The sequence below is a fragment of the Amblyomma maculatum genome, chromosome 2, assembly GCF_055883805.1.
Source record: "Amblyomma maculatum isolate TAMU_Amacu chromosome 2, ASM5588380v1, whole genome shotgun sequence".
NCBI lineage: Eukaryota > Metazoa > Arthropoda > Arachnida > Ixodida > Ixodidae > Amblyomma > Amblyomma maculatum.
In genome coordinates, this window is record NC_139345.1 from 87,811,245 (window position 1) to 87,829,282 (window position 18,038).

The 18,038-nt window shown below is 42.7% G+C and overlaps 1 protein-coding gene across 1 annotated transcript in view; it reads left to right on the forward strand.

Moving 5' to 3' along the window:
* The window catches only part of LOC146199218 (neuroligin-4, Y-linked-like), a 431,570-nt gene extending 425,498 nt beyond the window's left edge, over positions 1–6,072 (forward strand). Inside the window, exon 11 of the mRNA XM_084594697.1 lies at positions 6,036–6,072. Within this exon, the coding sequence (XP_084450823.1) occupies positions 6,036–6,072 (37 nt within the window). The remainder of the gene's footprint in view (positions 1–6,035) is intronic.
* Positions 6,073–18,038: the final 11,966 nt, after the last annotated feature.

Genomic DNA, 18,038 nt, shown 5'->3' on the forward strand with positions numbered 1-18,038 from the left:
GCTAAGCCACAATAGTTAGATATATTTATATATTTTGTTACAAGAGATTTCAAATACTGTCGTTTCAAATGAATTTGGGCAATAAATTATGCAGCCATGAGAGGAGAGGCGTTGAGTTTATTTGCTAAATTTTACCAAGAATTTACCCTTAATAAAATATTAAAGTCCTTATAATCACCCTTCAAATACTCTAAAAACAATCAAAAAGAGAATAATTGTATAGGTTAGTTATAATGAAACAGGCATTCTATAGAAGGAGGTTCTCGATATGAGCATGAAAGTGCGTCGCAGTGATTAGTTTCTTTTGTTCCAGGCAAAAACTCGAGCAGGGAACAACCTTACAGGCTTCCATAAAACATCAAGAAACGCGCAGTCAGTGTCGAATGAATTACATCAATAATGAAAACGTGGTTATTAAGAAAAGCAATTTCTGTTTCACTAGAAAAGGGACAAGCAAAAGATGTTACAAAATCGGTGCTAATGAGGGAAAAGAATGAGTGGCTTTCACGAAAGTGGGTAAGATTTTATAAAGGGTATGCTAAATAAATTTTCTGGAAATCTTCAATAGGTCACATCACAGCATAATGTTAAATGTACCCAATTCTGCTGGCGCTAAATAAAAGGTGCGTAAATTATAGTAAAACAAATTATGTACTTAAAAAAACCTGTTAAAGTGCATATGTTCGCGGCTAGCGATGGTAGCTACATGATTGAAAATATAGAAAAACTAGCAATTGCGACGACGCAGCCAGTTCGCCATAGCGGTTACTAATAGTAACCCGTTTTTTTCTAGTAGTTCTCAGATGCTAGTTAATGAAAAGGGCTTACAAACCTGGGGTATATTGGTTACAATAGTAAACCGCTAGTCACATCTCAGTTACCGATTAATTACTTGTTAAAGGGCGCGAGAAAAAGTAGTGCATTATAACAAGTCACTGCTCGAAGCGAGATTTTAATATCTCATTTACTAACATCTACGTCACAGAAAGAAGAAAGTTGAGAACGTTTTATTTAATTATGGCGCCAAGAGGCTTAGTAAAAACGGGATCAAGTGTACACAGAATCAGTTCGGATTAATGTACAAACTATAAATGGAATGCATCTGTCAATGAGCTCTTTAAATACTTTGTTATAAATGTTTTAATTTTCCGAACGAGCCACTCTCAAAGCCTCAAACATTTCAAGGATAAGGCATGGTGTAGTATGCGGTGTTTAACGCCCCAAAGCGACAAATGAGAAGGCGAGGATGGCTATGAGCGACGTTTCACTAGTGTGTTCCGCATCAATTTCGGCCACATAGAGTTTTTCAACCCTCACTGACATCACACAATACACAGCCGTCGTTCATTTTCGTCTCCATCGAAACGCGCTGGTCGTCCGGGACGGGATGTAAACCTTCGTCTTCGGCGTCAGCATTCGAACAGAGGCAAGGTTACACAACTAGGCAAACACATGTTTTAGCACAGTTAGCAATGAACGAAAATTTCTTATGCAGCGATTACTTCGGTAATCACGGCAATATGCATTGACTACGTAATCAGTCTTGCGGTGCGCGTCCACGTTGAGCCACCTTTCATTATCGTAAGGCTGAGTGCGTCAGATGCATTTTATAGCCTGAAAGTACTGACAGTTGTGCGAACGAGCATAAAGAGAGGGTTAACGCTTCAGGAGTATTTTACATATCCGGTTAAGACATAACACTCGCATTCTTGTATCATAAGACACACCATGTTAGCTTACTAAGGCTTGTTTTTGCACTAGCGTGTTTCTTTTATGCCACTCGTAAAACCGCTCAGATTTGGCGTATTTTTGTGAAATTTGTTGCAACCAGTGATCTTAGTTCTACCATGAGTGTTGAATGCTGGAGAAAAGTACAATGTATTACATATACTTACACATTTCCTAACCTTCCCCTATTGACTGCTCCGCTCTGGAAAGGGGCACGAAGATAGTGGTTATCCTCCCGGTGTGCTGGGAAACTGAGCAACAGCTCCATAAACAGCGAGAAATATAAAAACAGGAAGCGTTCAGAGACGTCCTTCAATCAAGAAGACAAGGAATGACGCCGTGGTATCCAGGAGCGCAACCAAGCAGATCACGAACACCCTGTAATTCTCAGGGCAAACTGGAACTGCCCCCCCCCCCCCCCCGCCCCTTTTTTAGCTGTTATCACAGCTTTTCTGCCTTTTTCTTCTTTCGTCTCGCCGACATTATCGGCTCTTCCTTTGTGCGCTCACAACAACGTCACTTCCGCGAAGGCCGCATTCGCGTGCTCGCCTCGCCGTCGACGCCTCATTTCGCCAGAAGCAGCCGCGCTTCGTTTCACCCATTGCACTCAGTGCCGCGAATTCTGCACTCCATCAGAACCGTCCTGGGCGCCTGGCGGACGCAATCGCGGTCGATGGAAGCGCGTGAAAAATATATACTGCGCCAGTGCTGCCCATAGGCAGCAACAGCAGCAGCGGGAACAGTGACGACGACGGAGGCGCGCGAAAGAGGCGGCCTGGCAGGTCACATTTTTCTTTTGTTGCGGCCGGTTCCCTCCGCTCACCCTTTCTCCATCTCCCCGCATTTTTTCTCTTCTTCTTCTGTCCCTCCTTCGCGTTTCTGGGCGTTAATGTAGCGGCGTCGGACCGTTATATCCAGGTGATCGATGAACGCTTTTCCTCATTCTACAGGCGGCGTGTCCGAGCCCCAAATTCCCCAAAACCAAAGGCGCCCAACCCGTTATATGCCTCTTTTCTTGTTTCACTTCGTTATCCTCTTCGAGCGCCCGCACGGCGAGCGCGCTCTCGTAGACACGCGCTCAGTCCCTCGCTGTAACAAAAAATATAAAAAAAATTCAGGCTCGCGCGCATTTGTAAATTTAACCGGCGGTTATCTCACTGTCCGAGATTTATATGCGACCAGGCGCCTCGTTTCATTTTTCTTATGCTCGCGCTTTCGTGCTTTTGCGCTGTCGCCTCTTTCCCTGTTGGGTGCATCAAGATTTTCTTTTCTCTTCAGCAGTGGTGCCTTTATTGAAGGTGTGACAGCGGAGTGGTTCGAAGGAGCGTAACGTTATCCATACGTTATCTGGGCTTTCGACCAGGCAATTCTGTATCGCGAATTGTGTAACTTCCTAGTTGTCTTGCGTGTCGCGCGGCTACTCAACCATCACTAGGTATTCCGACTGCACCTGTTGTATTTGACGTGCTATTTGAAACTCTAGTTGTGCCGTCGTTGTATCGATAGCATATGACAAGTGGATCTGTTTTGCCTGATGACTGTAGCCAAGATTAAGTCGCACCTGATTTTTAAAACCACGCAAACAAGTGCTAAAGCTAACAAACTTGCCGTAGGACATTTTGGCATGCAGCCGTTCTGTAGCCTATGTTTGCGGCATAGGGCATAGCGCGATGGATCGGCCATGGCTTCGGCAGTCAGATTTTGTTGCAGATAAAATGCAAAAACTTCTTGTTTAGTGAGCACTGGCGCATGCTACAGAATCTAAGCGGTTGAAATGATTCGGATGGTTAATTCCTACACTGGGTTCCCCATTTTCCCAAGTTTTATTACGCGTGCTGACACGAGAAGCCGTATTTTTTTTAATGAATTTTAGTCGTTCTTCTGACTGCAGCACTGACAAAAAAAAATATAAATATGGTTCAAAATAAATATACAGCCAGAGATTTAGCGAAATTGAGGCACAGCGTAGCACTTTGTCGGTGTCGTGTAAATCTCGCACTGCACTGATTCCCATGTCCCACCTACTGCCTCCCTGCTTGCTCTCTCTACCGTTTATTCACGTAGTGTAGATTACAGAATTCGAAGTGCATGCGTTGTCGTCTAAGATTTGCATAATACCTGGAATTTATTAATTCTTTCTTGATAATCTTTTTTCGATATCATGGTCATAAGAGCGTTAAGTCGTCGCCTCACATTCGTCTTTTCAATTTGCATGTACTAATTTTTTTCACACTTGTGCGAATCAGCATTAATATAAGAGCGGTAGTGAGCATAGAGGAAGAAGCTTTGTCTTTTTAGCATTAGGAGTGAGTTAGGGCAAAGTAAGTACTAAGTTCACTGCCCTCACTTCTTACGTCCAAAAGTCATTTCTTCCTGACTGGATAGAGCAAGATGTGGCGAAATTGCTGCTCCGTCCTAGAGGGCGGTATCAGTAAGCCTTATGGTGTAATTCTACTGAAAAGTTAGGAATGGGGTGCTAAACCCAAGCCATAGCGACGTAATATGTCACAAGGCGATGAATCCTGCTTACGGAAACTTTCACGCATGATCGGTTTCGGAAGACGAGCCTGGCATCCGATAGTGTATTTCCTGTCGAGTATAACCAGCCATGATGGCACAGTTCAGTTGTACCCTGTTGCCAGCACAAGAAGGGGGCCACATTTTTTCATGCGCAGTGGTGAACGACGAGTTCTAAACTCTTATAAAAAGCATGTCCAGGTGTATGTATGAATACCCCTTTGTCTGAATTGTTACTCTGCTGTAATTATGCACGGAGACAACCACGATTAACCTAATTTGTCTCAAAGCGGTAAATAAGCATTCCTATCTTGGAAGTGACGGCCCTGCACCGTCCCAGTTTTGCCGTAATTTCGGCCTCTCGGTTGTTCAAGCTAACTCTGAGCGAGTTCTTCCAAGTGGACCATTGTAACTTAGACTAATCCGATTCAGATCGACAAGGGGCACATCTCTAGAATCCGAGGGGCAACATAAGCCGTTTACTTGCTCCGTGTTACCAAACGAATATGATTAATTTCCCAACGTCCCACCTCCTGCTCATCTTCATCATTACATCCTCAATGCAACAACCACACCGCCTTTGCGCTGCTGTTGCATAAAAAAGCCTTAGCCATTTGTTGAAAAGCCTTCAATAAATATTGTGGTGCGCTGTGAATTATACGAGCATGCTAATGCTGATCAAGTTAATTAAACACGACTCTGATCCCTTAATTCGGGAAACCTTCATCGAAAATACTTCTTTAATTTTGTATAAGCGCTAATTCTAAGCTTTCAGTGTCTGAGCTTTTTCATGTCAACAGCTGCGCGCGCAATATCCGGAGACACGGTCTGCGCTTGCCTTTTCCTAGACTAATGCCTTAATGCGCAGCCGTAGAGCTGGCGCGAATGGAGCACATACTGTCTCTCCAAACCATTCGCGATTTTAACTACATTTGTTCACAGTGTTGAAACGTACCTCAAAACGGTATAACATACGTGTATTGAATTACCTTAGTTTTCATTTCATTTGGTTTTGTTGTGACAACATCCAACTTGGAATGCATACATGTGTATTTTAGAATAGTTCAGTGCTTGGGTGAAAAATATGTCTTTAAAGTGTTCGTGCATGCATGAATGCGTATAACTTTAGCATTCTCTATGCACACAGGCAGAAAATTTGTGGTAGTGCTTATAAAAATTCAAGCATTATCCTTCAGTAAAGGCTCCTTATTTTCAATACTAGTGATCTAACATTTAATCTGGGATGTTTTAATTTCGTATTACGTTCACTATGCTCCACTGAAAGAGAGCGAGCGCTCATATGGCATATGTTGTTTCTTTGACTTCATAAAAGCTTGTTAAAATTTCAAAGTTTCTTCGTTTAAAATCAAGTCCACATCAGTCTCAGTTTAAGTTACAGCTAGAGTGTCATAGCATGATAATTTTATTCCAGCCCTTTCTTTTTGCACTTTGGCATCGGCTGAAGCGTTTTTATGTCCCTGTTATTTATTAAATTTTTGAGTCAGCGCGGAATAATTGAATAAGGAATAAGGAATAATTGTAGAGCGGAATTATAAAACAAAAATAAATTGTGATATTACTCAGATTCTAATTATTTCTTCTGTATTTCATTTTTATTTCCATTTCGCTCATCAACAAAATACTTAAGCCGACCTCAAAGCTCTTGCAGTGAATAAGATCTGAGACCTGAGAACCAGATAGGCACATGCGCGCTGCATTTGACAACTTGTCAGACATCATTCCTTATTCCCCCTCTCTCATCTTTTGTTTTTCATCGCTGCCACGAACAGTAGCTTCCGGGACCGGAGGGAAGAGACAACAGTCTAGCATCGGTGGTGGTGGCGCGGTGGCCTTCCGGGCGCGGACATTGGCGAGCAGCTGCTGCAGTGGGGACGAGTGGCACCGGGGGAACAATAAGGACTCTACGTGCTAACATCTCCTCCCTTCGTCTCTTCTTCTGCCCGTTCATCGCGACGGAGATGGACAAGAGGGCGCCTCGAGCAACGGAAGAGGACTCACGCCCTGCACCTTTTCCTTCGTCCTACCTTCGTGGAAAGAGTCTCGCTCTCTTAAAGCCGAAGAGAGAGCAAGACTGTGAACACAAACCGACTTGTCTATCTGCAAGGCTTCCTTGCTCCGAGACGCCCGCTGCGGACACATCAGGCTGCGTTGGTTTCCTGCCCTACCCTCTTCTGAGTGTAGTATTGGTGGGGGAAATGATGGTGATTGTTGGTGGCGGGACGTGCTGTGCTTGATTCCCGTTGGACGTGTGCGCCTGCGTGCTGTGTTTCGTCTGTACCGGCGTCTACGAATGCTTCTCTGTGTGAATGTGGCGTGTGCGATCTGGACGGAACGTGGTCTCTCGAGCCTTGTGATCGCTGTAGACCCAGTGATAAACCTTTCGACGATAGTGTGCCATCTAATGTTTGAGGCCGTTACCTGCCTCGACTTCGTGATGATGTGTCTTCTCTTTTCGAGATGAAACGTGCGTATGTGGCTAAAGTACAGAAATCGGTGTCCCGGTGGGCGGTACATTTTTTTCTTGTTCTTTTATTTATTCTATTCGTCTTCCCGGTGAACGCATGCGTCGTTATGAGTAGTGTCACGCATTGACAGAAGCGGCAACGTGACAGGACCTGTTAAACCTTCCTTGCTAACACAAATCTCTCGAGACAGTGCTGAGAGAGCCGTTCTTGCAAAGTATAACGATAGGTTCTACACCTGCGCGATTCGGTGTTTTCAGGCATCACACACGCGCTTACGAAGCTCGAGAAAGCTCGTGCGAGGAATAGTTATCAATCCTTTGAGTAGATCACGCACGGACTTGGGTGATCTGTAAAAAATAGGGTTTCATCGCCTCTTTCATCACTACGTTTTTTACTTTTATGGCTTGGTGGTCACTGCGTTCTCAAAACGGTTTGCGCGGCACACTGCGCGGAGACCGCACAGTGTAACAGATTTGTGGCGACGTAATTTAGACCGTCAAAAATGCCATATAACCGGGCTAGATAAATCGATTTTCAGCCCCTCAATTTGTGTGTTGTCATGCGGACCATTGGAGAGTTATGGTCAGACAAGGCGTCACGAGAGGATGTCTCATGAGCAAGGATGGATCTCACATACAAGCATCTTTTTCATCTATCTTTATCTGTCAGTTCTGACTGAACAATGCGACCTGAACATTGCATAAGGAGGAGCCCGCACTCAAGAGATGCAAGCCACACGATTTGAGCGATTCAAGAGGATTAGTGATTCGACGCCGTACTTTGTTTATCTGTAGCATAGCTCGCGAGTTGCATTTTTCTATATTGCCGCAGACATCTTTCCACGGCTTTTGCTCCCAAACAAATTGCGAATTTTGCCGTGTTTGTTTGAATCGCTTTTTTTATATTGGTTACGACGGAGTATTGTGCGTTCATTTCTAGGTGTCGACTGCGCAGTTAATGCCTTCCAACAAGGTAAGCGTTATTTTCGTTCTCTACTAAGCTGCATCACTTGAAAAGGAGTTTTTAATTTTTGATCGCACGAAAGATTTTCTACCTGACTTATAGCCACGAAGATTATGTGTGCTAGTTTTGTCGTTTCCTGTATTGAGCGGGTATTACAGGAAACCCATAACGCTTTCTACAAACCTAATAGGAATCGAGGAAAAATGTTGCGAGATTATATGATCCTGATTTGTTCCTGCTCATATGCCTGGAGTGACGTAAAAAGCATCAATAAAACATCCTTTCTCGAAAAATGTGGTCTTCTCAAATTTCTTTCGCATTCTTTTTAGCTGTGATCGAACAGTCAGACATTTTGAATAAAGAATCGTATAACCACTTATTCAATCGCCTCGAATTGTGAATGTTTAAAGTAAAGTAATTTGAAGCTGATGGAATATGATTTAAATTTTAGGTTCGAAGGTCGCATGGGGTTCGAAGGACGCTCGCCATACTATTTATCTTTGACACCTGCTCGCACAATAGACCCACAACCATGCCGCCTGTCATGATGCAGCCGTCAGTATGCGTGGGATGAACAACGCAGTTCATTCTTATGTCGACGTTCGTAATACTCACAAATGTCCTCACAGACTGGACTACGCTGCAGAGCATAGGCATGTTTAGCAAACGCTTCTTTGACGCTTCCCCTCGGAGACCACGGCCCATAAGTTAACTCTTGCTCATCCCATGTCCTGATGTAGGGCTGTAGGTTGTTCTTATTTGTCAGCAATGGGCGACGGTAACTTACTTATGTGTGTTATTTTTGGGCTCATGTAGTTCAAGCTAACAATTCGTGTTGTGAACTCATGGAGGCGATTAGTGTCGCATCTTTTACCAGTTATAGCTTAAACTCTACCAGCCAGGGCAGCACCGCTGGTGCAGTTATTTTTTTTCACACTGCTGCCAATCCTTTAAAAATGTTCGGAAATTTGCGAATGTCAGTACAAATATTCGATTCACTTTTGACCCGCATTCTAGTTGGTAGCGAAGATAGACTGTTCGATTCGGTTTGGATAAAGCACTGTAAGTACACCTTTAGTTCATATGCTTGAATGAAAGCGTTCCTCTTCCTGTCAATGCACTACGAATGACCTGCTTATATATGCGAATTAAGTCGCAAACACTATTTTTCAGGAACATAAAAACTATAAAGCTATGAAGCCGTAGAGGATCGTCACCGCTACATGCATAAGGGGAAGCGTAGAAGTTTCTCTCTGCGGATGCTGCAGAAAATAGTTTTCTCGTCTCAGACATGTGGTAGCTCATACCAACAAGAAATATTATGGTTTGTTGGATTTTTCTACACTCTACCTAATCTTAATCAGGCTGCGCATCTAAATAACTAAGCACTTCATTGCAAGTTGCAAACAGGAAAGGGGTTTAAGTACGTATATGGCGCTATAGTATTGTCGCTTTATTTCTTGCCGATTTCTGTACAATTGTGTGATAACAGTAATGTTGTAAAGAAGAAGGTGACACTGCGCTGTCAGCTGTTGCGCGCACTTAAAGCTCGAGCTGCCTTGATCAGACCAGATATTGTGCTTCGCAGCACAGTCTCAAGTCCTCCGGACAACCTAATAAACCCCTCTCCAATATGTTTAAATAACCTGTCGAATGACAGTACTTAAATTTTCATGTAAAGCCGTAAGACAGTGGTAGTCTTTAACCGTGCTTGAAATGCCACGACACTTTTTTTTTGCTCGCATTATAATAATAATGAAGCCTGTTGTGCGCTAGAGCTCTCAAAAGGAGCAGCCTTCGTCAGGATGAGCAGCCTTCAAAGTCAAATCAGTTCTGTTATAAACCTTACAGTCGTTACTAGCCATGGTACTACAAACAGTAAGACAGACAAGCAACGAGAGCGCTATAAATTTAAGCCTTTGTTTTTTAGTTTACATGTCTTCATTGCTTTTTTTTTCCCCCGCTGCCTCTTACTCATTCGTCAAATCCGCAAGTGACATTTCCAATTTTCACAGCAGACCACAATTGAATATTCTAGATTTGTAGCTATTCTCCGACTTGCGGCCTTGGATCTAGAAACAAAAATGATTGTCACACCGCTGAAACTTTTAAGGACTTCACATTATGATCAGATTGTTTCTGCTTTTAGCTCGTGCACTGCAAAGGTTTCCTTCACTAGATGAAAGCTATTGCAAAATTCCAACAGGTTATACTTTGAGATTCTTTTCTTGCCATATGTACTTCTGGCCACGAACGCGGTGCAAGGATTCGCTGTCTTCGCTATACTTTTGCAATGTTTCTCTTTCTCACTCTGTATCTTATTGGTGCAGCACAGAAGTGACAAGCTCAAGGCATTATCAGGTGACTTGCAGATTCAGGCCGCTTCATCTATTGTGAAACACTTTACTGTGATTGATGTAGTACAGCGTCCGGTGTCTTCCACAGCCGTGTTTGCTTCACACTACGACCGACAAAAATTATGAAAAAGCCAGCCATGGTGCCGTGTTTACGCGTGAGAACCTTTGCTGTCCCCAGGGCTGCGGAGAGCGGAAACCTAAGCCAAGAAAGAGACAAGACACGAGGACGCCCGCCAACACGTAGGTATTAGTAATATCGCAGCGGCAGTCGCGAAAACGTACTATTGTGAAAAGGTTGGTCTACTGTCGTGTCCACCCGCGTAAGTTCGCCGTGACATCCGTTTGTAAGTGGTGTCATAGCAACCATCTTATGGAGATGCTGGCTGCGTTCTTTCAAAATGCTCCCGAATAGTAGTGCCAGCGTGTGTTAAAGAAACGTGGCGCGAGTAATGCGCGCGCAAAATAATAATAAATCAAAGTAAAGCCACCCTGTCAACGTACTCCTATGCTCTTTCTTTCAAACATATCAAATCTGTCAAAAACTGCCTCCACTGAGTGGCTGGAAAGCCAGCTGGAATGGCGATATGGCGGTGCTGGTGTGAGCAGCGGACAAATCGACCGCAGTTTTTAATTACCATGCTGACGAACCGAGTGACGGAAGCAATAAATATATGCTTGCGTTTCACGGTGCCCGCGCATGTCTTCAGTGTCTGTGCTGAAAATTCCTGCGTAAGAAAAAGAAAGTTCTGACGACTATTTTTATGAGGGCTGTTTTTTATTGGCATGTCGTGCACAGGTGTTATGTTTTCACTGCGAAGTTTTCAACTCCAAGAACCTAATGGTACGCTTTCAACATGCTCTCTGGGCAAATAATAAATGGCCAAATCGTATAAACATTGCAATAAAATGATACGTTATTTTTTTTTAATATTATCCTCAGCCAAAACCTTGACAGGAGGAGGGATCTTACGAAAGTTCCGAAGGTCCTGCAATCATGCTGACACCCCCTCATTTGCACTTATCTGTCATTTCATAAGCTCCTCTTTCGTTGTCTGAAACTTATGCCGGGCGTAATGTTGTACTGACTTCCTGACGTTTTGAGTGGGCGCCTAAATTCGGCACTTACGTCTTATTTACTAAGCTTTTGCTGCGTTTCAGGTGACAGACAATCCTTTCTGCTATTGATGCTTCCATCATAGTTTTGCACTCGGATGCGTCTAGAGAATTAAAAAAAATTATAACACAATATGCCTCGTGTAACAAGTAAAGTGTGAAAATAAATAAAAAACTCATACATATAGGATCAGCTGTATTATGTATGCTTTCTCTTCCTTACTGAGCTAAGCATTCCGTAACTGTTGTATGGTACGTTGTTTTGGTACACGGAAATTTTTTACCAATTCTGAGAGGGAGTTTTAAACGTAATATATTCACATATTATGTAATTGCATCATAACAATCAATATATCTGCAGATACTCCCTTGGGAGGCATAAGGTTCTCGTTATTTAATTTAAAAATTGTACTTCATTATTTTTTTTATAGCAGACTAAATCACTAGTTAAAAGGGCAAGACAAACTTTACAACAAAATTTTAGCTGTTCATATGAAGCTAAGACCATTCTCGTTAGCATGCGCATAGCAGTACCTCACAATATCCCGCATCCGCCTCATAATTAAAAGCGCTCGTAGAAATTGTAAAATTACCGATATTTTACTTCCAAAAGTGTGTCGTATTCGTATCCGAAAACCGTTCTGAATGGTGACGTAATCAATTGTTTGACGTGGTTCCACCAGTGTTATTAGCTATATACCCTAATACTATATGCATTAATGTTAATATTGTATACATTAATGCCACTGCCATGATCAGAGTCAAAACAATACCCGATCCCACTCGGCATAATACATTACGCACAAACTGCACTTCCTAAGCTTTAGTTACAGCTATTGTTTAATATGAAGGAAGCCAACAGCCACTAAAGCTAAGCAATGAATGAGTATTTCTCTATTTGGCCGTGGTGCCTCCAAATGGGAAACTAGTAAGGGGAACTTTCTATTCCTTAAAGATATCCTTCAATTATATTTAGTGCATAAATAATGCAAAAATAAAGATAAATATGCCTCCATACAATACCCTTTACCGCGTTCGCATTAAAAAACCAGCACCAAACGTTTGTTAACGCAGATTTAGCTTCAGGCACCTGTATGTAGCCAGATAGAAACAAGTAGAGTATAGTCGATTTGGCGCAACTAGTCCGAGCGGTGTGAACGAGCAGAAGAAAAAGCCTCGCATCGGCTCGAAGAAACCGGGCTAGTGATTTCTTTTTACTGATCAAAAATTCTTCTTATTAGGCGATAGCTTATACAGCTAGTCCCATGGAAATGCCATTGCTATAGGAAAAAATAAGGCGGATCCTTGAGCTCCACCTTTAAATATGTGATGGGACAACATTGATAGCTCCCATTGTGGGTATTCGTTCGCTTACGCGCACTTTCCTTCAAAGTATGGTGGACACTTCAACCGATCTATCGCATCTGCTGTTAAAACGGCGCTTAGGCGCCCTCGTAATTTTTACATCATGGCCATCACCACCCCTGCAAATCTGCTTCACTGGGAAATAAAGAGGTTAAAAAACTTCGCATTTATAATTTAGTTCGCAGCTTACTAAATTAACATCATATTTCTAACTTTATTGCCACGCCGCACGAGAATTATACACCTCAAGAACCTACCTTTAAGGGCTATCGTCAGTTTCCCATGAAATACCTGGTACTATGAGCATTCTCAGAGTCGAAAAGAAACATTTTCCTCTCTCTTGCCTATGAGGAGGAGAGCAAAAAGACTGTACGCTGAATGAGAAGGCGTCCTCGCCTCCATCGCGCTGCTGTGGTCGGGATTCGAACCCGCATTCTTGGGCACAGCAGTCGAGAGGCCTAACCACTACACCACCACAGCGGGACACACTAGTCTTATATCGCCTATAAATGCCTATTTACGATTTTGGTGCCCTATTTCGCTGAAAATGGTCCACGCAAGAAGGAATACCGAAACAACCATGACACTTTTTTGTTTTAGATTCTAGAACGGTGCTCAACCAGATTGGCTCCCTGGCCAATCCGGATTCGACCGGACTGGCCCAATTTCGCTAACTATATTTTTATTTACAAATACTGTAAATCCCCAGCGGCATTCTTGCAGGCCGAGCACGAAAGAGACAAAGAAGTCAGACAATATTTTAAATCACGTTTTACATCAAAAGACAGTCATTTATAAAAAAATTGCAGTTTTAAACAAACGTAGAAAGAATATGTTCAGTGTGCAATATTACCTAAAAGGTGGCGCTGTTAGACAAAAGAAATGCAGCACCAATAATGACGCAGAGAAAACTGCTTATACATATCAAACAAGAAGTGCCTCTAAATGAAATTACATAAATTGCACATGACAGTGAATGAAGGGTGCAGTATAATTTTCGTATAGTGATCAGGAATCTGTCGACGTAAATATTCAAGAATTTTTATGCAAAAAAATCATCCACTAGCTTTAAAAATTCGTCGAGTGCTGAACTTTGTGTTAAAAACGCGAAATCCTTACTTGGCTATGCGAAAAGGTGCCCGCAAACCTTGCTACCAAAACATGGAAGCAAAATGTAACGTGCGATATGATGTCACATCAAGACGAGACTGGTAATTATGAATTTGTATGTGATGACAAGTGGTATATAAATTGGATGTCATGTGAGTCTTAATAGTCTAGTGATTTGTCATGGTCACGTCATGAGTTGTTCAGATCAGAGATACGATATGCCCGACAGGGGTCCATGATTTGTGTAAATAAATCAGTCATGACCATGACTAGTGTCTAATCATGTCACTGAAAAGTGTCGAGTCATGACACCGAAAGGCGCTGTGTCAAGACATTCAGGAGTGCTTAGACATTACAATCTAGGCCCCAGCAAAGAGCAATTAGTGCACAAGTTATAGAATTTCTCCAAAGCAATTCTCTGCAGTGCTCTCAAAGTTTTTTGGTGGATATAAACAGTTCCACTCCTTAATTGCAAGAGAAAAAAATAAACGCCTAATGCAGACAGGATGGACGAGGTACTTTGATGTATCTATATTAAAACGATAGTGCACAGTATACGTAGAAGGATCTTATGCGAGCCAGTAAAGCGCCTTTTTCGAGGCTTAGCATTCCAACTTTCTTATGCAGATGAGTTGGCAAGTCAGTCAATATATATTTATTAAAAGTATACCTTATCCCTTTTCTTTATCCAATAATAGCTTGTTTCTCTTTCCTTAGCGGCTGGGAACAGTATGACGCTAGCACATTATATTGTTTTACTTATAAAGGCATTGTAAGCTAGCATTTTGATTTCGGCTGAAGCAACTCGAAGCAGGCTATACGTCTAAGGAAAAATGTAGCTGTATTGTAGCAGCTGATGTTACGGTAATTACATATGAGTCCCATCTTAAATTATGCGAGAGTGTCAAGACAAGGTATTTGTGTTCAGTGGCTGGTGTAGTAGTGTACTGTTCATACTGTAAGGAAAACACAAGCTCTGGTTTTGTTGTGTTATTTGCAGAAAAACGCATTTCCTATATTTGATATCATCTGCCACTCTGTACGTCATTTTGATACTTTCGAGTGCTTTGTTTGGGGCTACACGATATTCAGATGAATTACTTTCAAAATATAGGATGCAGTCATCTGCAGGAAGGCTGCTATTTGTATGAATATTTGTGGGAATATCATATATAAATATCAAAGATAAAAATGGCGCCTGTACAGAACCTTGCGGTCTAGAGGTAACAGGTACTGTTTCTGAGTTTTGGTTATTTACTTCTACAAACTGATGCCGTTTTGTTAGATAGTACAGAATTCATCTATAATAAGGCTATCAGAAATTTGGCGATTAATATGCAAATTAGTTTTGCATTGGAAACGCGATCGAAAGCTCTAGAGTAATCTAAGATGAGGTCGATTTGTTTCTGGTTATCATTGCTAAGAAAAATGTATATTAGCTCGTGCAGTTGGGTAACAGTTGATAGCCGCTTGCGGACACCGTGCTGAAAAGGTGATAACAGCTGTTCCTGCTCAAGATGTGTGGTTAAAGGTTTCAGTGCTATGCGTTACAAATGATTACAGACTGTGCAGTTAGAGATGTTTGTCTACAATCAGAGACATTATCTTTGCTACCTGATTTGTGAATTGGAATGACTTTAGCATTCGCTCGGTAATTGGTAAGTTGTAAGGGATTTATTTAATAATACACATAAGGAGTTCGCCAGCCAATGACAGTACTTTTCAAGGCAAATAATTGGTATGTTATCGGGCTCAATACCTTTCTTACCATCAATGTTTAGTAGAAGGTTTAATATCCCCATCCGGTTTTGAGTTTTTCTAAGCGAGTTGTGTTGCTGCACTAACCTAGATTTGAGCAGCTATCGTCTTTCTTCGTAAAAACAGATTGAAAAATGTTTAGATACTTAGCTCCGCTTTGGCTTTCGTCATCGTTGGTGGAGTTTGTTTTATTCTCTTTTGGGTTAAGTTATTCGTAGAACCTCTTAGCGGAACTTTTTTAAGAAATTGAGAAGGGTGTGGGTAAAAAAGCAGTTCTCGGCAGCTTTTTTTTATTTTTTGACTTCATGTCGCTGATAGCGGCCTGTTTCTGTGTTTTCGGCATGTGGTGCAGTTTCAAAGATTTTCTGAGTCACTTAACACTGCGTTTTGCGTGGATTATATCCCGCGTTATCAATGATTTGCGTGTTTTAGGCACTTTTGTGTTCAGTAAGGAGGACTAAGGCAAAACCTACAAACGCCTCTACCCCTAATGGCATATAGGTCAACGGGGACTTCCCTGCGGCGTCCATGCCTAGAGACAGCCGGTGCAGTCCATTTATGGAATTTATCAGTAGTTGGACTCTGGCTTGTTTACCGCAACATTGGAGGAACCAAGATGAACAGAAGCGGCTTCCATCGTTTGATTATGGCAGGGAGGGGGGAGGGGGGGGGGGGGGGGGCGGAAAGCTTCCGCTTGATACCCTCAGCCTTTTTCTTGACAGGGTCCATTATCGGAAGAGGCTGCAATGTTACATGGTCCCCACCGAAGTGGTCCACAAGCACAGCATTCCAACCCGCTTTCGCAAGTAAGACTTTCCAAGGGTTTGTTAGTCTCCGAGGAATCAGTCTGTCACTTTAGCTTCCACCAGCATGGCCCTCCGATTGATTACAGAGGGATTAGATAGAGCGCTAGTTCTCCCAGCCTTATTTCGCAAAACTTCATCTGAAGTGGCGGACCTCCGCTCGGTTACAAGAGGCCACCACCCCTCCCAGGGTCAAGCCAAAACTCTATCGATCATCGAAAAATAGGCTGTAGTTTACTCGCTGACCAATTATTGTCATCATTCGGACCGCAGATACTTCAACTAACTGGACTCTGAGTGCGCATTACTTATGCAAAGAGCTACTGTGAGAAGGTTCCCCCGTGTTCATATCCACTCCCTAGCCGTCCCGTGGATTTTACTTACAGTCCCGCGTTAGACATGAGCGTGGCTATGCGAGAGAGCACTTATGTAACACAATAGACCACCAAGGCAAGTTTAGTGGCCATGGCATCTGCCTCGCATTCGGGAGGTACTAGTTTTGATCCCTTGTGCCGCCGGGTATCGGGTGGATTTTTTAGTGAGTAGAGACGTCCTCTGGTCAAGGTCGAGCCATTAAAGGGGCTCGAGAATCGAAAGGGGGCCTATAGTTGTATGCAGACTGCTAAAGAGGTTAGTCGGCTCCCCGCCCAAACCATGGACATTCCTGTAGAGCATCCGTCGAGGCCATCGGAGACATCTGGCCACGACTTTTGCCGGGTACCTTAAAGCATGTCCCCCGGCCTGATGTTGAGTCCTTGTGTGGGGCTGCACTGCTAGAACTGTTAAGCTAATGTGAGAGAACGCTCGGAGGTCTCAGAGCATTCGGCGCGGTCTGTGGGAGGGAGGAATTCGAAGTCTCTGCCGACGGGCGCCCTGCGGGACATGGGCACATATGTCCTCCGGTCAGGTGATATGACACTTACGGGGCTCCATCTGGAAGAGGCCACATCGGGTTCATATTCGAATAAACTCTCTGTCTCTTACATTAAAAAAAACGTATTTGTGATACATTAACTTTCCCGATTGTAACGAGCCAAGTATCGTTTATGGAGGACATTGTAGGACTCTTATCTTTTTGATGTTCAGCAGCGTGCCGGCGCTAATAAGGACAAACCGTTGGTATTAATAAAAATGATACTTCAAGGGAAGGAACAGTCAGAATTACTCACCGACCTGAGATCCCCCCCCCCCCAAAAAAAAAAAAAACAACAACAACAACAAGAACTGAAGCATGGAGTTTGCTTACGTACTTGACTTCTAACCTCCCCACTTCCCCACCTTTCTGCTTTCATCACGACTGCAGTCAATACGTAAACAAATGGAAAACATGACATATGTTAAAACATGACTCCCTACGGGTCAAGAATCTACCGTGGAATTAAAACAAAAGGATTTTGACAACTTTTTGTCGTTGACCCTAGTTGTGGAACTACTGCATTCACAGAAATTATGCAGAGGGAAGTAAAATTTAAAAAAAATATTTTTCGAGGACCTTTTCAGCCTCGTCCTATTTTGTTACCTGTGGAGCAACGATATAGAAAAATACTATAACCATCATCACATTTATTTTCACTGCTCGATACATGTACATGGTTATCAGTATTACAGAAGGAGGTCCCGGAGTAAAAACTGTCCGGGGGACCTCCTATGACAAAATGAATAAAATTCGCGGGTAAGACTAGGCAGTTATAAGAAATGAATATACAAGCGTGCAGAGAACAACTTATAATACTAACATTAATATATAATGCAATGCAAACTACGAACAGTACAGAAAATTCTAAATAATCAAGAACTGGAAAAAAATTGCCCTAATAGCTGAAATCTGAGAATGCAAT